The sequence below is a fragment of the Pseudochaenichthys georgianus genome, chromosome 21, assembly GCF_902827115.2.
Source record: "Pseudochaenichthys georgianus chromosome 21, fPseGeo1.2, whole genome shotgun sequence".
Taxonomy (NCBI): domain Eukaryota; kingdom Metazoa; phylum Chordata; class Actinopteri; order Perciformes; family Channichthyidae; genus Pseudochaenichthys; species Pseudochaenichthys georgianus.
In genome coordinates, this window is record NC_047523.1 from 37,743,635 (window position 1) to 37,769,592 (window position 25,958).

The window sequence follows — 25,958 nt, forward strand, 5'->3', positions numbered from 1 at the left end:
TGACTTTCACATTTGTTTTAATAAACACTGAGACATTAGTCAGATAATAAATACATAAAGTGTTTAAGAATTAGGCTGCAGTTCAATGCAGTCCAGGGCAGCTGAAACAAGGCAAGTGCAATTGTTTCATAAAAGTGTTCCTTCATTGTTCCTCTTCACGCGCGCTTCTCACGTTTCTTTCTGATCATTATTTTACAGAGCTGTGTGTGTGGAAGGTGTCTTTCTTCTTCTTCATTAAGCCCATTTCCAGGTACACGGACATTTTTAAATAATTACTTGAATATATACAAAACACGCGTCATATAAATATAATAGTACATTACACTGGTCCACCCTTTGATCTGTTGAGCAATGTGAGCATCGCTGAAAGTCTGTGACATGTCGAGCAGGATTGTTTAAGGGGTTTGAATCCAGGAAGAAACCCAGCAGACGTCTCTCTGGGTTGCATTCAGTGTGCAACGAGCCAGCCTATCAGTCTCGTTTGTTTACATCAGGGGTTCTCAAAGTGTGGCCCGCGGGCCAATGGCGGCCCTCGGAAATGTTTCTGGCGGCCCGCGATAGTTAATGTGACACGCTGAAATGCATGCGTTATATTTTAATCCTCCATGGTTGTATCTAGTAAGAATTAGAATGGAATTTAAGAATGGTAAAACTGCGCCCCCTGGGCTGTCATTCCTAAATTATGAATGACAGCTTGTGGAAAGTTTGCTAGACTACTGGTTGCATGGCAACTAGGCATCTCGCGAGTTGCGGTAATTGGTTAGTACAATAAAGAAAGGATTTGTTTTGGAATTATTTTGTGTTCCGTTTTTTCTTGGGCGGCCCTCAATCCAATATTGGGAACCTCAATTGGCCCTCACTCATGAATCATGTGACAACAACAAACCGCTCCAGGATGCCTTCTTCGCCAAAAGAAGTATTCCCAGGACACAGGCCTCACTTCATTTAAACAATGGTGTGGAGTTTCCCTGAAGGCACCGAGGGCATGTTGTACCTCAGACCCTTCCAGAAGTTTCTGTTTGAGCGAAACTCGATACATGTGTTGGTTTTGAGGGAGGGTTTCTTCCACTTCAAAGCTCCTTGTTTCCTCTTGATGTAGCGCAGAGACTCCGGCAGGCACCTGTAATCCACCGAGCCTAGAGGAATACAATAACATGTTGACCATATATTTAAATAAAGACATTCATACATTTACATCTTTACTTTAGCAAACCTTTACAACGATGAGAGAGACCACTTTAGCATGTTTCATAACGACACTTTTCAGAGCTCCTGTAATTGCAGTTGTTAGCAAAGGTGGAAAAAGTCCTCTGATGCTAATTTAAGTAAAACAGAGCCCAGTCTGCTCTGATTGGTTAGCTGGCCGGCTCTGTTGTGATTGGTCAATCGCTTAGAGATGTCCTGCCTCTTAGCCTATCACGTACAAGTGTTAAATATAGCTGTCACTCTGTTACGGAAGTAAACAAAATAGTCCAATGGAGGCGTTTCAGGCATTCAAAAAGTTACTTAAGTAATGCAGCAAAACATACTTAAATACCAAATCATAAAGTACTGATTATCCAAAGTGGCAATTTTCAGGCAAAATATTTATTATATAATTTGGCAGCTGTTAAAGCAGGGGTGGGGAACCTCCGGCCCACGGGCCGTATACGGCCCGCGAGACCATTTGGTACGGCCCTCGAGGTAATTTATAAACACACGCAAAAAAGAAAAAAAACTAAAGAAATCTAGACCGCAAAAAAAATGAAACAAGCGAGTGCCTGTTTTTCCTGGCCAAGGTCAGGGTCCTTGAACACAACACAAGCCTAACGTGTCATCACGTGGTCTGACAGGCATGCAGTTCTGACGGAGAGCACCAGAACGCGGCTCCGGGCCGGGACTTCACAAATTGCAGTAGCCATAAGGAGCCGTACACATGCCGCAGTTTCTGCGTGGCTGTGTCTTTAGCTGAAAGCCCAGTGGCGATCTGTTCATCTGTCACACTGAGTATACAGTCAATGCCTTTGTTGTTATTAGCATCTGGTTAGCTAGCTATGCTAACGAATATAAGAAGCTTTTTCTACAACCAGTGAGGTAAAGGCACATCTTTATATGATCATTATAGTTATAAAAACACAAGAAAATAAAGTAAACGGGTATAAAATACTATATGACAGTAAACAAAAGTTGTTATTAATAAACAAGAATACAGTTTGAAAGGGGAGTGATTTGTAAAATATCCATAAAGAAAAAGAAAATCTGTTTACAGTTCTGTTTCATATGGGTGTTGAGAGATGTATCCATAGATCTCTTCATGTTGCTCTCAAAGTGCACCAGATTGATGCTTTCAACTTCAACATTTAAAAAACAAATCTTCCCAGGGGAGCATGCCCCCGGACCCCCCTAGAGAAGGTTAGGTCCCCCCCCACTTAAATCATGTTCACATGGATAGGAAACTAAATACATTTGCACACATCTTGTGTCCATATCTTTCTGTTTTGGTGGTCATGCCACAACCGTGCACGTGCATGAAAGACAGGCCAAATGAATGGGCTGTGATTTTAGTATTTTTAAGCAGAGGTCAATAATGTGTACGGCCCTCGGAGGATGTGGAAAACATTGAAATGGCCCTTGAGAGGAAAAAGGTTCCCCACCCCTGTGTTAAAGGATCTCCACCTGTGTGTGTGTGTGTGTGTGTGTGTGTGTGTGTGTGTGTGTGTGTGTCCTAGCATTACTATACTTGTGGGGACCTACATCTGTTTACATAGTCAGGTGTGGGGACTGGCTTCCCTTATGGGGACAAATTGGAGGTCCCCATAAGGGGAATCATTAATTTTAGGGTGAAGACTTGGTTAGGTTAAGGGTTAGGGGTAGGCATGTGTTGGTTATGGTTAAGGTTAGGATAAGTCTCCAGGAAATGCATGTAAGTCAATGTAATGTCCCCTGAAGTGATGTATACATGTATGTGTGTGCGTGGGTGTGTGTGTTTGTTTATATGTCTGGGAGGGAGCGAGGGTTGGGTTTGTTTTATTTTTGTTTAATTGTATTTCTTTTTCTTATGTACTTCTAGTAATAACATGTTGTGTATTAAACTATAACAATTTGATAAAAACAAGGATCTCCATCCATAAGAGTATATGTGTGCATTAGTCTATGAAACATTTTGTATGAATGATATAAACCTGACTCCTTACCGATTTCCACCAGAATGACTCGGGGCTCGTTGCGGGTCAGAGCGTCGTGGACGCCGATGTTCTGCTCATAACACAGCTGAGTTTGGTTGTCACACAGGGTTTCCTCTTCCTGCGTTTCGCCCTCAGTGGAGGATCTTATCTCTGGTGACAGGATGATAATCAACCTGTGGCACCGGCGCACCATAGCAGCGATGACGTCATGCACCGCTGCAAGAGACAACACAGGAAACAGAACTAATTCAGTTGAAGGCCAAATATTTGTTTTCCTTGTCAAATGGCTCGATTTGATTCAACATTACAATCCAATGACAAAGCATAACCCAAACCTTTAGACACATATCCAACTTATTTTAGTTGATTTCATTTTTTTAAATTTGATTAGATTTATTTCGAATGTGAAAAACAACAACACAAAAATGTAAGATGAGAATTATTATACATTCTATAACACATAGGTTTGAGCAAGCTCTCTGATTGGTCAATAGGCGTGTTTGATTCCACGATCAAATAGAACGTGCCTAATCACAAAGTATCCAGTGGCCTACACACGCCACTAGCCTACCGAAACTACTTCCATGAGCCTACATCGTGTGGTTTCCATAGCGACGTTTAGCGACACACAGCCGTTACACTGTTATACATTGTCTCTCGTTGGAAATCGGCCAGAGAAATCATGTCCGTTAGCGGACATAAAAACAAGTCATCGCTTCGCAGCTACTGGGCTCCATCTCTGGACAACAGAAAGATGTGGAGCAACGCGCTTTTTGCCGGTCCGGGACACGCCATGAAACGGCCACTGGAGGAAAGCTCTTCCTATAACGTAGTCCTACCCGTGAACACCACAGCACCGCCTGCAAACAATTCTGGCATGGAGTTCATGGAGAGCGGTTTCAAGAATTGCACTTTTAATGGCAGCATGAACATCCACCTTCATTCTGAACCCAACATGTTTCAGCACCATGGACCGCCTGATTTGATTTGTTCCGCTAATCCCACACAGTGATTACTCAGATATTTAAATAGCCTAATTCAAGAATTGTTTTCAATAAATTGGTTAATAATATATTATTTACTATAATTATATCAATAACTGTAAGCGGGGAAGCAGGAGTGTTCCATTGATCGGCTATCGTTACCATGGGAACTACTTTCTAGGAACTACTTTCTGACGGAGATTAACTCAAGCAGAAAGCGTAGGTTTGGGAGCAAATTATGAAATTATTTTACGATATTGTTGATTAATAGAATCGCAATCATACACAAGAACGGCCTCTCGTGTATGATTGCTTAAATACAACATTAAGCAGTGTCAAATTGATACACAAATATTACTGATTCTAAATTATATATAAACAAATTATCTACTTAATTACACATCCGAAAAGTTCTTGGTGGACCTAATTTGTTTTAATTACCCAAAAGTGTGAGAGGCAATACAGCTCATGATGCGGTATATTTGGTCAATGAGAAAAGTCAGTTGAACCAAATCAGTGAGCAGTTCATCTTTTGAGGGATGTCGAATGCAAGAGGGTCCTTGAACGCAGAACTAAGGAACGCAGCAATAATAAAATAAAACACAACAAAAACAAATAAGGACATATCCACTGTGATTGGTTTTCTTAAGTGCATTTCAAAAATCTGCATTGTGTGTGTGTGTGTGTGTGTGTGTGTGGTGTGTGTGTGTGTGTGTGTGTGTGTGTGTGTGTGTGGTGTGTGTGTGTGTGTGTGTGAGTGAGTGTGTGGGTGTGGTGTGTGTGTATGTCTGAGTGTGTGTGAGTGTGTGTGTGTGTGTGTGTGTGTGTGTGTGTGTCTGTGTGTGTGTCTGAGTGTGTGTGTGTGTGTGTGTGTGTGTGTGTGTGTGTGTCTGAGGGTGTGAGTGTGTGTGTCTGAGTGTGTGAGTGTGTTTGTGTGTGTGTGTCTGAGTGTGTTTGTGTGTGTGTGTCTGAGTGTGTTTGTGTGTGTCTGTGTGTGTGAGAGTGTGTGTGTGTGTGTGTGTGTGTGTGTGTGTGTGTGAGTGAGTGTGTGAGTGAGAGTGTGTCTGAGTGTGTGTGTTTGTGTGTGCGCGTGTGTGTGTTCCTGACCTTCTCCAGGGCAGTCGTCTCGTCCTCTGATGAACAGCGAGTAGCCGTGTTTCTCCATCTCCTTCGGCAGGATCTGCAGGGCGAAGTTTGCCGTCACGTCTGAAGTGAGCGTGTCTGGACGGAGGAAACTCACGTAGGCGTCGTAAAGCTTCCCATCTGAAACTGAAGAGAGCACTAGGTAACAATTGCGCTTCTATTGGCTAGCGCTACAATACATTGTACGTGTTGTAAGGGGCGGGACATCTCTAAGCGGTTGACCAATCACAACAGAGCCGGCCAACTAACCAATCAGAGCAGACTGGGCTCTGGTTTCAGACAGAGGGTGAAAAGAGGTGCTGCAGCACAGGCAGTATGAGCATGGAGAGCATGGAGACATGTCCCAGGAGAGCAAAATATTACCTGTGTACAAAAGTATTACATCCCCATGGAGTCCTGTTTGTGGCCTCATGTTTATGTCCTCCTTAATTATTCATCTTTAATGTGAAGCACCTTCTTTCCTGACAACATTTCCTATGGCACCGAAGTTGTGTTCATTCCATAAGGCTGACAAGAGATTTCCAGATGATTCCTCCTGAAAAGCACCTTCAATAAACACTTACTTTGTTGTTTGGAGAAATGTCTCAAGAGAGTCCTGTAGGCCAACACCAGATCTACTTTAAAGAAGAGGAAGGCAGCGACAGCGAGGGAGGCTGAGATGCAGAGAGAGACGCTGGTGTAGAGCGCACTGTGGTCCGCTGGAGGGAGGAAACGTTCACACATGTAAACCAAACAAGAATAAACAAGGACTCTGGGAAGTCTTTCACGACGGATCCATTCTGTGGAAACCTCGTGAAAAACCAGTTGTTTATTTCCATGTTCCAAGGAAATGTATTGTTTAAGTTTGTGTAGTAACCAATGAAAGACATGTAGGAATGTTTAAGAGATGCCTTAAATGGTTAAAAATGACTACTAAGAAAAGAGGAAAACAAAAGACTTGAAAAACACTGAAACAAGCAGAAGGAGATGCAACGAGCTTCACAACAGTTATGAAAAGGAAACCACAAACGATAAGGTTCCAAATATCCACAGTTAAAACAGAAAACCAAAACAGTTACAAAGTTACACCAAACAAAAAAATACAAAAAGACCACACATGAAACCACAGAGAGACGAGTAGCAACTACAAAGACACACTATCACAACACAAATGAGAAAATCACTAAAAAGTCTGTGTGTCTTGCTCCGGGCGAGACTCAAAAGTATTTAACCATTCTACCTGGTCGGCTACCTGGTGCTGGGGATCTCCGGGACCGGTGTCGCTCCCGACGCTGAACACCCACAAGACACACCTGCGCTTGATGTGTGGCCTACCCCAGGCACCATGGCTTCCCCGGATTTAGGAAGAGTTGTTGCCATGATGACAACCCCGCTGCTCGCGGAGGACCTTCTCTCATGGACGTCTCATCTACCCGGGGTTCTGCCGCGAGGACTACGCTGTCTATGGGCCCAGGGAAATGGGAGACTTTCCCCCTATGCAGCGCGCACTTGCGACGGCAAGCCGACCAGCCCAGCGAGGAGGACCTGGCTTCTAATTCTCCTACTCCTGATGTCGGGTAACGTGAAACCGAATCCAGGCCCAGAACTGTCTCAGCTGCAAACACCAGAGGAGTTTAGAACGAAAGACGGATTACGTCTTTTTCACCTTAATGTTCGCAGCATGATTAATAAAATGGACTCCATCAGAATATGGGCCGATTCGACTGACTCTGATATCATTGTCCTTTCTGAGACGTGGCTCAAAAAGTCGATTACAAATGATATGATAAATATAAAAGATTACAATGTCTTTAGAACAGACCGTGTGGGAAAAGGGGGCGGGGTTGCGATTTATGTTAAAAACCATTTAGACTGCACCTGCATCGAATCCCTAACAAAACCAAAATGCTTTGAACTCTCTGTAATTAAACTATTGCTCCCAAGTGGTTCAGACATTATAGTGATCGGATGCTACCGCCCGCCCGCTGCCTCAAGCGAAGCCACGAATATACTCTCCAATCTTCTCCATAACTGGACTAAATCCGAGATGGTTTTACTCGGAGACCTAAACTGGGACTGGCAAACGGATTTACAAAACTCTTTCAAGGACACTTGTGACTCTCTCTGTTTGGTGCAACTAGTTAACTCGCCAACTCGGTTAAACCAAAAAGATTTAGAGAAGTCCACTTTGATTGATGTTATTCTTACAAACGCACCTCAGCGTTTCTCCGCAGTAGGCACGTTTTGTAATGATATAAGCGACCACTGCGCAATTGCTTGTGTGAGAACCTGTAAGATCCCTAAAGGAAAGCCACGTTTCATTCACAAGAGGCGATTCAAACATTTCGATGAGCAGGCGTTTCTACATGATGTTTTTAATAGTGATTTACACATTGTTTCACTTATGACCGATGTTGAGTTAGCATGGAATTATTTTAAATCCACCTTCTTGGCTATATGTGACAAGCATGCTCCTTTTAGGACATCTAGGATAAGCGGTAAAGACAACCCCTGGTTTAATGATTCTATATCCTCTCTCATTCGACAGAGAGACACTGCCTGGGCTAAAGCAAAGAAATCGAATATTCCATTAGATTGGAATCTGTATAGGACATTAAGAAACAAATGCACTAAGCTGATTAAAAACTCTAAATGTGCCTACTATCTTAATGCAATACATGACAATTTGAATAACCCTGCAAAGTTTTGGAAACTTGTTAAATCCTCCTCAGGTTCTATCACTCCAAACAGCCTTCCTGATCTCTTAAGGGTAAATCAGAGTGAAATCAAGGGCAAAATGGATATTGCAGACAGCTTTAATAATCATTTTATTTCTGCTGGCTCAATCTTTGATTCTAGCAACTCAGGGATGATCGCTGCAGAAGGAGAGCCAGGTCCTCCGCCACTTGACCCTGATCAACTGTTCACCTTTGCCCCCATCTTGACCTCTCAGGTTCACAAAGCTTTAATGAGCCTAGATGTAAAGAAATCTTCAGGCCCAGACAAGATAGAGCCGTTCTTCTTCAAAGTTGCTGCAGGTCTGATTGCAGAACCCATAACCTCTATTCTGAATCTCAGTCTTTATGCTGGTGAATTACCTAGCTCATGGAAGTCGGCCATGGTTCTCCCCTTGTTAAAGGGCGGAGACCCCTCTGACCTAAATAATTATCGCCCTATTTCCAGACTGTCTGTAATGGCCAAAGTCTTTGAATCTCTTGTAAACGAACAACTGAAAAAGTTTCTAACTGACCATAATATTCTTAGCGAGTCTCAGTCCGGCTTCAGATCAGGCCATAGTACTACTTCAGCGGCTATGCTAGTCTCAAATGACATCATTGAAGCACTAGACAAGAAAAAACACTGTGCAGCATTGTTTGTTGATCTGTCTAAAGCTTTTGATTCTGTGGATCATGCATTGCTGCTGCAGAGGCTTGGCTGCATAGGTCTTGGCAAAATGGCTTTGAGCTGGTTTAAAAACTATCTATCTGAAAGAACTCAGTGTGTCTCAGTAGAAGATTATACCTCAGCTGCTCTTACTATAAACAAAGGTGTTCCACAAGGCTCTATTTTGGCCCCTGTCTTATTCTCCATCTTTATAAATGAACTAGGAAATGGGATAAACCCAGCACGGTTTCATTTATACGCCGATGATACAGTTGTTTATACAGTGGCTTCCTCTTTAACTCAGGCTATAGAGCTTCTACAGGATGCTTTTAATACACTGCAACACTCCTTGCTAAGGCTAAGACTGGTCCTTAATGCAAAAAAGACCAAGTACATGACCTTCTCTCGCTCTCGAGCTAATACAGCTGTCCCTCCGATTCTTACACTGGAAGGGACATGCCTTGACAAAGTAGCATCCTACAAATATCTGGGCTTATGGATTGATGAAAAGATGGCCTTTGATGTTCATATTGGGAACCTACTGAGAAAACTTAGACCTAAACTGGGCTTTTTCTTTCGTTTAAGGAAATGTTTCCCGTCTGAAGCCAGGAAGAGAATTGTGCAGAGTTCCTTTCTGTCTGTATTAGACTATGGCGATGTGATCGATATGCATGCTTCTTCCTCCCTGCTTAAAAAGCTGGACTCTGCGTACCATACTGCTATACGTTTTGTAACGGGTGCAGGCTCTCGCACCCACCACTGCACTTTGTATCAGTCCTTAGGATGGTCCTCTCTGTACCAAAGAAGACAATCACACATGTTGATTTTTATCCTTAAGTCATTGCTAGGTAAGCTGCCCTTATATATCTCCAGACTTCTGTCATTTTATACTTGCTTTTTTAATACTAGACGAGCAGCAAATGGGATGCTTTTAAATGTTCCTTTGATGCAGTCAGAGCTTGGTAAAGCTGCATTCTCCCACTATGCTCCCTTTTTATGGAATACGCTGCAAGTAAAACTTTGTCTAGAGGCACTTCCTACTGTAAATGCTTTTAAAGGTATGCTACGATTAGCCCTTCATGAAACATGTAACTGTTTTACCTGATGCTATTGCTGATGTGATTATGCTTCTTGCCACTGCACAAATGGCCTTCTGTATTTATATTTGAATTGTATGTTTTTTTTGTTTAATGCCTTTGTTTTATGTTGAAACTTGTTGTGTGCCGTGTTGGTCAGGACTCCCTGGAAGAAGAGATCTTGTATCTCAATGGGACATTCCTGGATAAATAAAGGATAAATAAAAATAAAAATAAAATAAAAAAATTTAAAACTATGTGGGTCCACATATAGCAGGGGTGTCAAACTCAATTTAATTGCGGGCCACATCAGCTTTATGGCTGCACTCAAAGGGCCGGGTGTAACTTATATATAAATATATAAAATAATGTATTATATTACATTGTTGCCTCTGCATTGAATTATTATTGGATAGGGTAATAACTTCATAATTAACTACGTCTGAAAGCAGAAGTCTGGGGCAAATAATTGCAAGTCTCTTCAGTGGGAATGTTACAAAATGATTTAAAAAGAAAAGTAAAATGTTTAAGAAAAAGTCAAATTCTGAGAAAAGGGCACATTCTGAAAAAAATATATAATTTGAGATGCATTGTGGGACATGTAGTTTATGGGCAACGTGCTTCTGTAAATCATCATGTAACCGTATAATAAACATATTATATTCTTTGCAAGCTCTTGTGGGGCCACATGACATGAAGTCAAGGGCCGGATTTGGCCCCCGGGCCTTGAGTTTGACACCCCTGACATATAGTATCTATCCAAAAGTAATGTAAGTCACAGCTGAAACCAATTGTGTTTTAATGTGTTGCTTATAGTTTCAAATCCCTTTGGGTTGGCATTGTCTCTGATATGTGTGTGTAATTATTGATATAAATGGAGAAAAAGAGAAAACACATACCTTCTTGAAGCCACGCCATACCACATGTACGTTTAAGAGTGGTCCGTACGCAGCAGGAAATGGGGACGTTGATGAACTGACGGTGAACTTCTGAGATGGACAGGGTGGACACACCGTAGTACACTCGGTCACCCTCCTGAACACTTGAAGGAAAAGCAACAGTCATACAGTTATCGATCAGTTCGAACAATAAAGAAGGAACAATGTCGACTTCATGCTTTTCTTTCTCGATTATTCTGCTTATGGTTTTTGGGGTTCTCCCTTTCCTGTAGTTTGATAATAGCTTTGTTGTGCATGTAAATGGTCTGCAAAGGCTACACTCCCAAAGTTCTCTCCAGAGGAGGTCTCTCTCCCACAAACTCCCCCCCCGCCTGAAACGCCTCCATTGGACTCCTTTGCTTACTTTCGTGAAATAGTGACATAACTTTGTAACACTTGCAATCCTATTGGCTAGCACTCCGACACATTGTACGTGATTGGCTAAGAGGAGGAAAATCTCTAAGCGGTTGACCAATCACAACAGAGCCAGCCAGCTAACCAATCAGAGCAGACTTCGCTCTGGTTTCAGACAGAGGGTGAAAAGAGGTGCTGCAGCACAGGCAGTATGAGACAAATAAAGAGCTTTTTGAACATTAAAGCATGGAGACATGTAGAGACACTACATACTGATATACACCTGAACATCAGCAGGAGAGGACTCTTTAAAGTAGAGGCACTACATACTGATATACACCTGAACATCAGCAGGAGAGGACTCTTTAAAGTAGAGACACTACATACTGATATACACCTGAACATCAGCAGGAGAGGACTCTTTAAAGTAGAGACACTACATACTGATATACACCTGAACATCAGCAGGAGAGGACTCTTTAAAGTAGAGACACTACATACTGATATACACCTGAACATCAGCAGGAGAGGACTCTTTAAAGTAGAGACTCTACATACTGATATACACCTGAACATCAGCAGGAGAGGACTCTTTCAAGTAGAGACACTACATACTGATATACACCTGAACACCAGCAGGAGAGGACTCTTTAAAGTAGAGACACTACATACTGATATACACCTGAACATCAGCAGGAGAGGACTCTTTAAAGTAGAGACACTACATACTGATATACACCTGGACATCAACAGGAGAGGACTCTTTAAAGTAGAGACACTACATACTGATATACACCTGAACATCAGCAGGAGAGGACTCTTTAAAGTAGAGACACAACATACTGATATACACCTGAACATCAGCAGGAGAGGACTCTTTAAAGTAGAGACACTACATACTGATATACACCTGAACATCAGCAGGAGAGGACTCTTTAAAGTAGAGACACTACATACTGATATACACCTGAACACCAGCAGGAGAGGACTCTTTAAAGTAGAGACACTACATACTGAAATACACCTGAACATCAGCAGGAGAGGACTCTTTAAAGTAGAGAGACTACATACTGATATACACCTGAACATCAGCAGGAGAGCACTCTTTAAAGTAGAGACACTACATACTGATATACATCTGAACATCAGCAGGAGAGGACTCTTTAAAGTAGAGACACTACATACTGATATACACCTGAACATCAGCAGGAGAGGACTCTTTAAAGTAGAGACACTACATACTGATATACACCTGAACATCAGCAGGAGAGGACTCTTTAAAGTAGAGACACTACGTACTGATATACACCTGAACATCAGCAGGAGAGGACTCTTTAAATTAGAGACACTACATGCTGATATACACCTGAACATCAGCAGGAGAGGCCTCTTTAAAGTAGAGACACTACATGCTGATATACACCTGAACATCAGCAGGAGAGGACTCTTTAAAGTAGAGACACTACGTACTGATATACACCTGAACATCAGCAGGAGAGGACTCTTTAAAGTAGAGACACTACATACTGATATACACCTGAACATCAGCAGGAGAGGACTCTTTAAAGTAGAGACACTACATGCTGATATACACCTGAACATCAGCAGGAGAGGACTCTTTAAAGTAGAGACACTACGTACTGATATACACCTGAACATCAGCAGGAGAGGACTCTTTAAAGTAGAGACACTACATACTGATATACACCTGAACATCAGCAGGAGAGGACTCTTTAAAGTAGAGACACTACATGCTGATATACACCTGAACATCAGCAGGAGAGGACTCTTTAAAGTAGAGACACTACGTACTGATATACACCTGAACATCAGCAGGAGAGGACTCTTTAAAGTAGAGACACTACATACTGATATACACCTGAACATCAGCAGGAGAGGACTCTTTAAAGTAGAGACACTACATACTGATATACACCTGAACATCAGCAGGAGAGGACTCTTTAAAGTAGAGACACTACATGCTGATATACACCTGAACATCAGCAGGAGAGGACTCTTTAAAGTAGAGACACTACGTACTGATATACACCTGAACATCAGCAGGAGAGGACTCTTTAAAGTAGAGACACTACGTACTGATATACACCTTAACATCAGCAGGAGAGGACTCTTTAAAGTAGAGACACTACGTACTGATATACACCTGAACATCAGCAGAATATTCCCTGTGTACAAAAGTATTCGAGTTTGTTGCCTCGTGTTTTTACTTATCCAAGAAACGTGCTCATTGACAGTCTTATTTAATTACTAAACAAAATAGTGTTGGTAATTTTGTGATTTTCCAACTAATCAAGAAGGTTTTTTGGGCTCAACTGGTTTTGATTTGCAGCGTCCTGAACACGGTCTTCATGAAACAACATAACGGGAAAAACAAAACTCACGAGTCCCAGGAATCACTGAGCTGCGTAAAATCGTCAGTGGAAACGTTGTCGACAGTCCAATACATGTAGCTGTCGTTCTCCTCACTGAAGCCGATGTAGGCTTTACATTTCAGCTCCGCTGCCATACCTGGACATCAGAGAGAGAAAGGAGCAGCTCATCATGGCTGAGGGGAACTCTTTACATTCACTGTAATCAGTTGCTGAAATAAGTCCTTGAATACTTTTACATTTCAAAAAGACTCGTAAGTTGACATGGACAAAGACAACTAAACAAATAATGTCTCTCACGCTCACTAGTTGTTTTAGTTTTTCTGTCCATGTCCCATAAGGGGTTCCTCCTCCTATCATTCGGATTTAAAGATGTCCGACAAGTTAACGCTCAGAAAGAAAGCTCAAACTACGGTTGGAATTGTTTTCCTTATTGTTATAAGTGACAGTGATATTTTCAGTCGATGACACATCTCAGACCTGAGAGACATACAGCATGTGTGTGTTAGTCTGCATTTTTAAAGAGTGACACTTACCCTCTTTAACCACGACCACTTCCTGTTGAGGGTAAATCACCTTTGGCTCGGCTGCAATCCTCGTTTCAATCGCTAAAGACAGATAATCATCGTAAAAGAAAACACAATAAAAAGGAAAGGCCAGTCTGAGAAGGAGCCACGGGTAAATCAGAGAAATGGAGTGTTACTTATTGACTTTCACAACCCAACATATAAGCATGTTGTGTAAGGGATAATCCTTAACTTTTGAAATACAGTTTTATTTTTCAGATAAATGGCATCACTAGTAATATAGAACATTTACATAATAATGAAAAAGCATATTGATGTCTAATCATCAGGACATATCTTCAGGCTGGAGTGACCTTCAGTGCTTACTTGTGACAGTCAACCGTATGCTGCGTGCCGCCGTGAACTTCCTGCCGTTGAAGGTGACGTCTACCATGCAGGTATAATTCCCAGCATCGCTCTCTGAGGATCCGTTCAGTCTCATCAAGCCACGCTCCTCTACAGAGATGCTCCCCTGCAGTGGTTTGCAGTCCTGGAGTGAGGAGAAGGACACGATTTTATTTAAAGAGGGCCCTTTTATTCTTTTTGAGGTTTTCCCTTTCCTGTAGCAGTCTGGTTTCAGACAGAGGGTGAAAAGAGGTGCTGCAGCCCAGGCAGTGTGAGAAAAAAGAGCTTTTTGAACATTATAGCATGGAGACATGTCACATAGAGACACTTTCATAATGTGAAACCTAATCATTTGCAGAATAGGGCCTCTTTAAAGAGCACTTTCCAAAACATTGAAGTGCCTCATACAAAGCAATACATTTAAAGTGAATGACAGTAAAAGCAAACACATAATTTGAACAGAAGGGGACCTGTTTTATGGGTGAGACACAGTTGTATGCCTTGATGAGACAACCTAGGCAAGGCAAGTGTATTTATATAGCACCTTTCAACACAAGGTAATTCAAGGTGCTTTACAAACATGAAAGACATTCAGACAAAGGCATTTAAAATCAGTCATTAAAAAGAAAAGATAATAAAAGAAACATTAAAAGAAAAAATACATGAATAAAAAGTTACAGTGCAGTCTAAGATATGAATAGTTCAATTAAAAGCAGCGGCAAAAAGAAAAGTCTTTAGCCTGGATTTAAAAGTGTTCAGAGTTGCAGCGGACCTGCAGGTTTCTGGGATGTTCCAGACATTTGGAGCATAATAACTGAACGCTCCCATAAAACCACATTTTTACACTGTTTTAGTATATAGTATATACTCCAAAAATAAGCTTGATAATACACATACAATTGTTTTATGATCTACTGCACTGTACATATAGTTTAGGAAGATGTTTGGTATACATGTTCCTGATGTGCACAACAGGGGGCAGTGTTGCATTTTTCAAGCAGTAACGTACAGGACATGATGCAGTTTTTAAACCATGAATAAAGAATAAATGTTGTCCCTAAAAATGGGGGACAACGTTTATTAATTTATTTATTTTAGTTGCTCTTTTCATTTCTATGCTTTCACTGATTGGTAATGTGTACTAACTTAAAGGTGGGGTAGGTAATTGAGGAGAAACCAACGCGAGTGTGCTAGAATTTGAAAAATCTGCCGCAACACACACGAACGCGCACATGACCAATGAGGGCACGAGGTAAATGTGTGCCCCGATGGAAGGCTGACAGGCAGGTAGGCCATCCAGTTACTTTAGCCGGCTCAGATGATTGGTTGTTCTTTTTACAGCGCCACGGCTTCCACAGATGGATTTATCGTCAAAGCACTTCAGATATTCATTGCTATCGGGATGTTAAGAGCATTCCATGGAATATAACAACAAGTGTTTCTGAAATAAATTACATACCCCACCTTTAAGAATTAAGTTCAAAGAAAATAGAGCACATAAAAATGCATTTAAAAAACACATGGATCTGTGCATACCTTCAGCCATCGCGTATTCGTCGTGGTTTTCAGATTGAAAATCTCCGTCTGTTTGCAGGGAACACCCTCGTTGACTCCCGCAGTGATGCGTTTGGTTTCAGGAACTTCAGGACACTTTTCACTGGACACTGACAGCGCGATGCTCACACCGGCCTGACCCCTGAAGAGGAAACACACTGTGAGGCAGATTCACGACCTAAACTCCAGCGATAACAACTGTAGGCTACACATGTTGTTTATTTGAGGAAAAACCCACTAACAAAGACAATTACTGGAGGAATGATTATAGACAGTTATAGATAGATGTTCCATTATTTAGTTTGACTTTGAATCCATAATGATGAATACATAAATACAACTGTATTTGTAAAGAGCCTTTCAAAATAAAGTTACTACATGCCGGGTTGGAGCCAAGACTAAAAACATTACAGGACTCAGGCCTGTTAAAATCAGATACATTAACAAATTAGACAAGTTTGAAAAGAAGCAGAGTGCTCAAGACTCTTTTGAAAAGAGATTTCTGGAAAAGAGATTTAAAATATGATGTTGTACTGATTCTAAATTCTTAAAGGGGTTTTATTTTGTTAATCTTTGGGTTCATAATTGTGTTTTGTGTCTCCACTGGGACATGTCTCCATGCTTTAATGTTCAAAAAGCTCTTTATTTGTCACCCTCTGTCTGAAACCAGAGCCCAGTCTGCTCTGATTGGTTAGCTGACCGTCTCTGTTGTGATTGGTCAACCGCTTAGAGATGTCCCGCCCCTTCGCCTACCACGAACCATGTGTTGGAGCGCGAGCCAGTAGAAGCGTGAATGTTACATAATGATGTCACTATGTTCAGGAAGTAAATAAAGGAGTCCAATGGGGGTGTTTCTTCGAGGGAACACAGAGATCTTAGCCTTTGAATACCATTTACATTGAAAATGAAACCCAAAAGGCATAGGGCCTCTTTAAGACCCTCAGTTAGGGAAATACAGAGATGAGATCTGCCGTAAGATCCCATTATAGGGCTCGATTGTTGATATCATTTAAGTGGACAAAATATTAAAACCGAAGTCTGTACTTTATTTAGATTCAGATTCAGTCTAATCTACTTCGTCACACAAACAAGGTTCTTTTACCATTTCGCACAGGTATACGATCCGTTATGAGACATCTGCACAGGTAGGAACCAGAGTAACCCGTCGATGACCTCCACTCCGGACGGCAGGCTCAGGTCGTGCCCCCCCCCTCGGCTCCACGTCACGTTGGTGTGTTTGTCTTCAGACGGGCACCGCAGCGCAAAGAGGTAACCAGCACTCACATGGTAGGTGTCTGCCTCGCCACTGAGTTCTGCATGGGACAGTGCAAGGGGGGACAAGTCATTAAAGGTCACCTGTTATGCAAAATCCACTTGTCCATGTCTCTTCTACCTCAACATGTGTCCCCTCTTCTTCATGTCTCTTCTACATCAACATGTGTCCCCTCTTCTCCGTGTCTCTTCTACATCAACATGTGTCCCCTCTTCTTCATGTCTCTTCTACATCAACATGTGTCCCCTCTTCTTCACGTCTCCTCTACATCAACATGTGTCCCCTCTTCTTCATGTCTCTTCTACATCAACATGTGTCCCCTCTTCTTCACGTCTCTTCTACATCAACATGTGTCCCCTCTTCTCCACGTCTCTTCTACATCAACATGTGTCCCCTCTTCTTCATGTCTCTTCTACATCAACATGTGTCCCCTCTTCTTCATGTCTCTTCTACATCAACATGTGTCCCCTCTTCTTCATGTCTCTTCTACATCAACATGTGTCCCCTCTTCTCCATGTCTCTTCTACATCAACATGTGTCCCCTCTTCTTCATGTCTCTTCTACATCAACATGTGTCCCCTCTTCTCCATGTCTCTTCTACATCAACATGTGTCCCCTCTTCATCATGTCTCTTCTACATCAACATGTGTCCCCTCTTCTCCATGTCTCTTCTACATCAACATGTGTCCCCTCTTCTTCATGTCTCTTCTACATCAACATGTGTCCCCTCTTCATCATGTCTCTTCTACATCAACATGTGTCCCCTCTTCTTCATGTCTCTTCTACCTCAACATGTGTCCCCTCTTCTTCATGTCTCTTCTACATCAACATGTGTCCCCTCTTCTTCATGTCTCTTCTACATCAACATGTGTCCCCTCTTCTTCATGTCTCTTCTACATCAACATGTGTCCCCTCTTCTTCATGTCTCTTCTACATCAACATGTGTCCCCTCTTCTTCATGTCTCTTCTACATCAACATGTGTCCCCTCTTCTTCATGTCTCTTCTACATCAACATGTGTCCCCTCTTCTTCATGTCTCTTCTACATCAACATGTGTCCCCTCTTCTTCATGTCTCTTCTACATCAACATGTGTCCCCTCTTCTTCAGTGTCTCTTCTACATCAACATGTGTCCCCTCTTCTTCGTGTCTCTTCTACATCAACATGTGTCCCCTCTTCTCCGTGTCTCTTCTACATCAACATGTGTCCCCTCTTCTTCATGTCTCTTCTACATCAACATGTGTCCCCTCTTCTTCATGTCTCTTCTACATCAACACTGTGTCCCCTCTTCTTCATGTCTCTTCTACATCAACATGTGTCCCCTCTTCTTCATGTCTCTTCTACATCAACATGTGTCCCCTCTTCTCCATGTCTCTTCTACATCAACATGTGTCCCCTCTTCTTCATGTCTCTTCTACATCAACATGTGTCCCCTCTTCTCCATGTCTCTTCTACATCAACATGTGTCCCCTCTTCTTCATGTCTCTTCTACATCAACATGTGTCCCCTCTTCATCATGTCTCTTCTACATCAACATGTGTCCCCTCTTCTCCATGTCTCTTCTACATCAACATGTGTCCCCTCTTCTTCATGTCTCTTCTACATCAACATGTGTCCCCTCTTCATCATGTCTCTTCTACATCAACATGTGTCCCCTCTTCTTCATGTCTCTTCTACATCAACATGTGTCCCCTCTTCTTCATGTCTCTTCTACATCAACATGTGTCCCCTCTTCTTCATGTCTCTTCTACATCAACATGTGTCCCCTCTTCTTCATGTCTCTTCTACATCAACATGTGTCCCCTCTTCTTCATGTCTCTTCTACATCAACATGTGTCCCCTCTTCTTCATGTCTCTTCTACATCAACATGTGTCCCCTCTTCTTCATGTCTCTTCTACATCAACATGTGTCCCCTCTTCATCATGTCTCTTCTACATCAACATGTGTCCCCTCTTCTTCATGTCTCTTCTACCTCAACATGTGTCCCCTCTTCTTCATGTCTCTTCTACATCAACATGTGTCCCCTCTTCTTCATGTCTCTTCTACATCAACATGTGTCCCCTCTTCTTCATGTCTCTTCTACATCAACATGTGTCCCCTCTTCTTTGTGTCTCTTCTACATCAACACGTGTCCCCTCTTCTTCATGTCTCTTCTACATCAACATGTGTCCCCTCTTCTTCATGTCTCTTCTACATCAACATGTGTCCCCTCTTCTCCATGTCTCTTCTACATCAACATGTGTCCCCTCTTCTTCATGTCTCTTCTACATCAACATGTGTCCCCCTCTTCTCCATGTCTCTTCTACATCAACATGTGTCCCCTCTTCTTCATGTCTCTTCTACATCAACATGTGTCCCCCTCTTCATCATGTCTCTTCTACATCAACATGTGTCCCCTCTTCTCCATGTCTCTTCTACATCAACATGTGTCCCCTCTTCTTCATGTCTCTTCTACATCAACATGTGTCCCCTCTTCATCATGTCTCTTCTACATCAACATGTGTCCCCTCTTCTTCATGTCTCTTCTACCTCAACATGTGTCCCCTCTTCTTCATGTCTCTTCTACATCAACATGTGTCCCCTCTTCTTCATGTCTCTTCTACATCAACATGTGTCCCCTCTTCTTCATGTCTCTTCTACATCAACATGTGTCCCCTCTTCTTCATGTCTCTTCTACATCAACATGTGTCCCCTCTTCTTCATGTCTCTTCTACATCAACATGTGTCCCCTCTTCTTCATGTCTCTTCTACATCAACATGTGTCCCCTCTTCATCATGTCTCTTCTACATCAACATGTGTCCCCTCTTCTTCATGTCTCTTCTACCTCAACATGTGTCCCCTCTTCTTCATGTCTCTTCTACATCAACATGTGTCCCCTCTTCTTCATGGTCTCTTCTACATCAACATGTGTCCCCTCTTCTTCATGTCTCTTCTACATCAACATGTGTCCCCTCTTCTTCATGTCTCTTCTACATCAACATGTGTCCCCTCTTCTCCATGTCTCTTCTTCATCAACATGTGTCCCCTCTTCTTCATGTCTCTTCTACATCAACATGTGTCCCCTCTTCTCCATGTCTCTTCTTCATCAACATGTGTCCCCTCTTCTTCATGTCTCTTCTACATCAACATGTGTCCCCTCTTCTCCATGTCTCTTCTACATCAACATGTGTCCCCTCTTCTCCATGTCTCTTCTTCATCAACATGTGTCCCCTCTTCTTCATGTCTCTTCTTCATCAACATGTGTCCCCTCTGTGGAAAGAGACTCTGAAAGTTTCAGGAACAAAGTTTCTCTCTCTTTTTGATCCATTTCTATAAAAACCTGTCTGAAAATGAGCTGATCAGATTTTGGCCACTTTATGATGTCATAACGATGTCTTGTCTTGTGTAGCCATTAGCCAATCAGCAACCAAGGTACCCCCCCCCCCCCCCTTATCACCTGAATGTCCTCTAGAGCACCATTGAGTTCTTTGTAACCAAGTCTCTCTCAGAGGGGCGTGGGGAGGGGCTCCTTGTTTTCATCTAAAGTAACAGCCAGAGAATCAGCACTTTGGAAACAGGGCTGAAACAGAGGGGATTATGGGTAATGCTGCAATGATCTGTTTGGTGTTTCAGCCAATCAGAGACATGTTCTGTATATATCTGAGAGCTGTGATATGTTGATGAAAAACAGTATAATAGGGGACCTTTAAAACACACTTGGTGTAGATACTTGGTTCAAAGCACTTTGAATTTCCTTGTGTTGAAAGGTGCTATATAAATAAACTTGCCTAGCCTAGATATACAGTATATGGTTTAACCCAGATTTCAGATGTAAAATCATGTTCAGCAGACCTCTCACAGCCAATCCTGGAACAATTTAATTAAATACAAATAGTTAATGGCCTTTTCAAGGAGCAGTACGTTATTTTAATTGAGAAATGTGTTTTTCAATGAATAAAGACCAATTTCAGGCTTCTTCTATGATTCTTTTTTAAATTATTATTCTAATCAGAGGTGGGAGAAGTACTCAGATCTTGTACTTGCGTACAAGTAGAAGTACAAGAGTGTAGGAATACTCTGTTACAGTAAAAGCATTAAAAATGTTACTGAATTAAAAGTAGAAAAGTATTCTCATCAAAATAAAGTTAAAGTACCAAAAGTAAAAGTATTCATTGTGCAGATTAGTCCATCTCAGAATAGTATATATGATATGTTTTATAATGATTGATCATGAAAGTGTTCTCAGAGCTGGTGAAGGTGCAGCTAGTTTGAATGGCTTTGTAGACTGCAGGGTAGCTGGTGGATTTACTCCAGGTGGAACTAAAGTCTGATTTAACACTTGATTATATTTCACATCATTCATCCAGATCTGTGAAGTAACTAAAGGTGTTAAATACATGTAGTGGAGTAAAAGTACAAAGTACACGCTTTCACTCCCAATCTCACGCTCTCACACTGCCCAAACTATTCTCACGCCAAAAACAAGATGAACCGGGGTCCGGCGATCGTTTTTGGTTGGTTATTTACAATGTTGAGTTGACAGCTGCTCAAGCTGTCGATCGATCCGCCCCCACGTTAACAGACAGCAGAGCAGTGGGAGCCGGTTGGTCAATCCCCGACCCATATTGCGCATGCTCAGATCTAAGATCCAGTAGAAATGATAAAAAGTCTGCTGCTTATTGTTCTACTAGGCCAAAATAGAGTCAAAGAGTAAATGAGAGTGAGAGTGTGTTAATTAATATATTTGGCAGTTTGGAGTAAGTCTGTAGATTTGTTTGTGTGTGTGTGTGTTTCAAACTTTCATGTACAGTATAGGCCTCTCACGATAATTAATTTTGTTGGATACATTTCCCCTGAAATTATTGCGATAAACGATAATATTGTCGGCACCGTTGTATGACCATTTTAGAGCCCTGACATAATGATAATATATAATAATAATTCAAGTACATCCTTTCAAGCTGCTAGTCACATCCTCATGTAAATGGAAATTTATCGAGTTCATTTTAATTTATCGTACGATAAGTCATTTCATTGTTTATCGCACCGGCACACAATAAAACAGTGGAAACAAACATGTGTTTGACTTTCAATAGTGAATGAAACTGTGTGCCCTTTATAGTCTGTGTCCAATATTGTGTATTTGTATATATTGTATATATATCCTATATATATGCTAAGGTCCCGCTGCTGACACGATAGCAGTCATTTAGTGCGCATATGTGTAATTAAACCCATGATATCAAAATCTCACTCCAGCCAGGAACCCAAAGTTGGCAACCCTGGTGTGTGTGTGTGTGTGTGACTTGCTGGGTGAGCGGGAGATTTACTTTCGAGAATCCTTAAGAGATAGGCTATAGCTAGCTGATTTAGAGGCAGCCACCTGCAATGTGTGTGTGTGTTGTCCAACAACATGCTTGTTATACTATCTGTAGGCTATAAGGACTACAGGCCACAATCTGTTTGATGGCAATGTATGTTAATGGTTTATCTAGCTATGGATTTAAGGCCTACAGGATAGTGTTCCTCTTCATTTGGGTTCAGTTTCCCTCTTAGTCGTGTGTAAAACCAAACGTTGAATATCAACATGGTTGCAGAATGGAAGGATTCTTGCTCTAGTGTTTGAGCCAAGTTCTTTTTAAGGAAACACCTTATGTTTCACCTTTCTTTTAAACAACTATCTTAAGCCTCCTATGTTAAGCGTGCGTTGTGTTGCATAACATCAGGTGAAGAATTTCCTTTTTAATGCCATGCTGACGTCTTTCAAGCAAGGGACTTTCTGAAGTTTCAATCTTAACTATTCGACCTACTTAATACACAAAGGTGTCAGACTGAAAGAACATACCTTACAACCTCTTCCACTCCAACATCTTTTTATATCTTGAGGTAAATGTAGTTAGAGGCCTGTTTTGAGACAGAGACAGCATCTATCCTGTTGGCTAGGCAGCTGTTTATGTTTTCAGATGGTCCTGTTGATGGCCGATAGCCCGATAGGAGAACAATGTGCTATAATGCATCATGTTGGCGTTTGTTGCAGCCTGGTTTAGGATGGTCGATTATCTTAAATGTGTTGTTTTACATAGGAATGAAGAAACCAACGTTTGGTGACACACACACAGTGTTTCCCTCCATTATAAGACTTAAAACAAAATAACTAACATTATCACCAGAATGGTAAAGTCACAGTGTTGACGTTTTGTCACAGAGCACTGAATAGATCTCTTCAAATGAAGTCAATTGAACCTTCCCTAGGCGTCAGCCCTTCCTTGTCATTTGAGTTGCTCTTAGAACAAGTAACCGGCACACATACAGAAACACTTTACGAATGTTCAGCTCCCACCGATGCAGTTGCATGTGGCTCGCGGTTAGTTAGGACACATTGCAAAAGTAAACGTTGTCGCGGTTCACTGGTCCATGATTAATGTCAAACCTCGTCTAGCACCTACGGTTATTGTAGAAAGTGAGAGGACACAGACATCACTTTATATACTTACCTAATCACCGATACCTACTAGGGATTAGGGATGCCAGTGATTATTCGAATATTCTCTCCATAATCGAATATTATTTTTAAAAATCGATTTTATTTATATATATATATATTTTTTTTTATGTCGTTTTCTTTTTTCTTCTGGCTTAGTTTCAACCAAAATATATATAATATATATATGCTAATAATAGTAATAGTATTAATAATTGTAAATGGTCATTGGTCACACCACCAGTTTGTTTTACTGTAAACTTGGAGGAAGCCTGCGTGCGATTATTATTCGCCAGGGCTGCCGAATAATCGATTTTGATCATGGTCAGTTTCTGGCAACCCTACTAGGGATGGGAATTTGAAAGCAAATGTATATTCGAATATTCGACCCCCCAAAAAACGGTTAACCGATCAACCGAAATGTACATCTCCTATACAAATAAAAACATTTGGGAAAAATGTTGACAAATAAAATAAATAAATACATGTTCAAATAAGTTTAGAAACCAAGTGGAATTTGTCAAATGTGTTGAACTGGTGATCACAGTTTGAACAGTTGACAGGCCTACAGCCTGCTTAAAACACAACTTGGTTTTTAAATGAAAGAGGGATCAGACACGAACAACATAACGGGTTAACGTAACCCGTGACAACAGAGATCAACAACCTATAACAGGCCTAAGCACAGAATGCAGCTATTCAATACTCATTCTTGTTTAAGAATGTGAGCATGCTCAGGGGAGAGTGCGATACAGGCCAGCTGTGGAGAAGACCCTCTCAGCTATAAGATGAGGGTTGAGTCTGCGTGGTCTGCGTGTAGGGAGGGGCTAGATCTGATGGATTTGGACATAAACGCGAGTGAAGTATAACCGGACGCGAGAGAGGGATCAGCACCATCAGCTGTGCCCGCTGTGAGGGGCCGGTGAGCAAAACACACCTTTAGACCTGACACACTTAGCTATAGCACTGTCGTACATTGAATTATTCAATTTGATCATATGTAATCAACTTAGGCACCCCTCCCAAAAAAATATATATATATATATATATATTCATAACTCATATTCGAATACCTGAATAATTTCGAATATTCGATTAATCGTTCCCATCCCTATCGCTGCAGCAGCACAGTAAAGGACATGTTGTTGTTGTTGTTGTTGTTGTTGTTGTTGTTGTTTAAGCTTACTTCTTCTCGGTGATCTGTGTTGGCCTCTCGTCTCCCTGTGTTGGCCTCTAGATAACCCCGTGATGTAATTATGGCTTCAGCAGTAAAAGGGTGGAACTAACCTTTAGACAGATTCAAATGTAAGTTGTAACTGGGTTGCTCATGGGTAACCTTTTTGTGGTGATAATATGTATACTTCACGATGACACCTTTCAGATTATAAGTGTGTTTTTCCTTTGTAGAAAAGGCAGGCAATATGTTCTGCATTCCTCAATTTTGAGTCATTCTCAATGTCAAGCCTGTTTCTCAAATCTGCCGACTCGTCTGAACAGGGTATACACAGGAAAAGCAGTGTTGCAACACACCTACGGGGACGTGAACTCCTTCATATTAACCTGTCTTATTAATAACTGTGTCACTCAACTTTCTACGATCTACTTTTCAGTTTGGTAATCACACTGTGTTGAAAAGCGTTAATTCTTCACCACAATCCATAGAAGTCCGTGTCTTGAAGAAGGACTTGAAACTGAAAATGCTTACAGTCAGCAAATATTTCAAATCAACACTCAACACAAGTCAAACGCTTTTGTGTTGTACATTTCCTGTAAATCAGCCAGTGTCTGCTTCTTAGAAATGATTTCCGAAAGCAGAAGCTTTTACATCTTTAAAGAATGGAAGAAAGAAACGATAAACAAATACTCACGTTGCGCCACGGTGAATGTGACAGACAGCAAGATGACCCACCCGGCTGCGGTCATTGTCCTTGTGTGTGGATAAAGACAGGACACATGTCGTTAAAGTCCCCTTTGATTTCTCAGACATGATGTTTTCAGCCACTCTGACGCTCCGCACAAGACGAGAGTTCTTGGCACATTTCCTGACGGGTCACTGACTTGAACAACTTCCAATAAAGGGAAGTGAGAGCTGCTGCTCACACGAGGAAGGCGTTCCAAAACACTCCCAGTGAAATCCCAGGAACTTCCACTGACAGGAGTGGGTGTGGAAAGGTCAAAGATTTAAAGGAGCTCCCTCTTTCTCCGCCTACCTCTTTTCAAACTATCTCATACTATTGATCGACATTTACTTTCTATTTTAATGACCAGGTTCAACTGGTTTTGTCATTTAAAAAAAAAAATCAATTCCAAATATGCAGTACGGTCCTTTCTTATTCTGCTGCTGAGAC

General features: G+C 41.6%; 1 protein-coding gene across 2 annotated transcripts; it reads right to left on the reverse strand.

The window, feature by feature from the left end:
• LOC117466781 (interleukin-1 receptor-like 2) lies at window positions 1–25,720 on the reverse strand. Of its 2 annotated transcripts, XM_034110226.2 has the most exons (11): window positions 25,479–25,720; window positions 16,979–17,189; window positions 15,859–16,018; window positions 14,305–14,467; window positions 13,948–14,019; window positions 13,424–13,550; window positions 10,629–10,771; window positions 5,854–5,988; window positions 5,255–5,416; window positions 3,174–3,380; window positions 1–1,136 (listed from the first exon to the last, which is right to left on the reverse strand). In XM_034110226.2, the coding sequence occupies exons 1-11, from the start codon at window positions 25,531–25,533 to the stop codon at window positions 946–948; spliced, it is 1,626 nt and encodes a 541-aa protein (XP_033966117.1). In that variant the 5' UTR covers window positions 25,534–25,720; the 3' UTR covers window positions 1–945. The 2 variants fall into 2 exon arrangements, with proteins under 2 accessions (XP_033966117.1, XP_033966119.1); XM_034110228.2 differs by lacking the exon at window positions 16,979–17,189.
• Window positions 25,721–25,958: the final 238 nt, after the last annotated feature.

What these genes read in the sequence shown, in the direction of transcription:
- LOC117466781 (XM_034110226.2), bottom strand. Translation starts at nt 25,533, where the DNA reads ATGACCGCAGCCGGGTGGGTCATCTTGCTGTCTGTCACATTCACCGTG. An exon ending in CACATTCACCGTGGCGCAAC is followed by an intron (nt 17,190 to 25,478) that starts GTGAGTATTTGT and finishes TGTCCCATGCAG; the next exon opens with AACTCAGTGGCGAGGCAGAC. An exon ending in ACATTTCTCCAAACAACAAA is followed by an intron (nt 5,417 to 5,853) that starts GTAAGTGTTTAT and finishes TGCTCTCTTCAG; the next exon opens with TTTCAGATGGGAAGCTTTAC.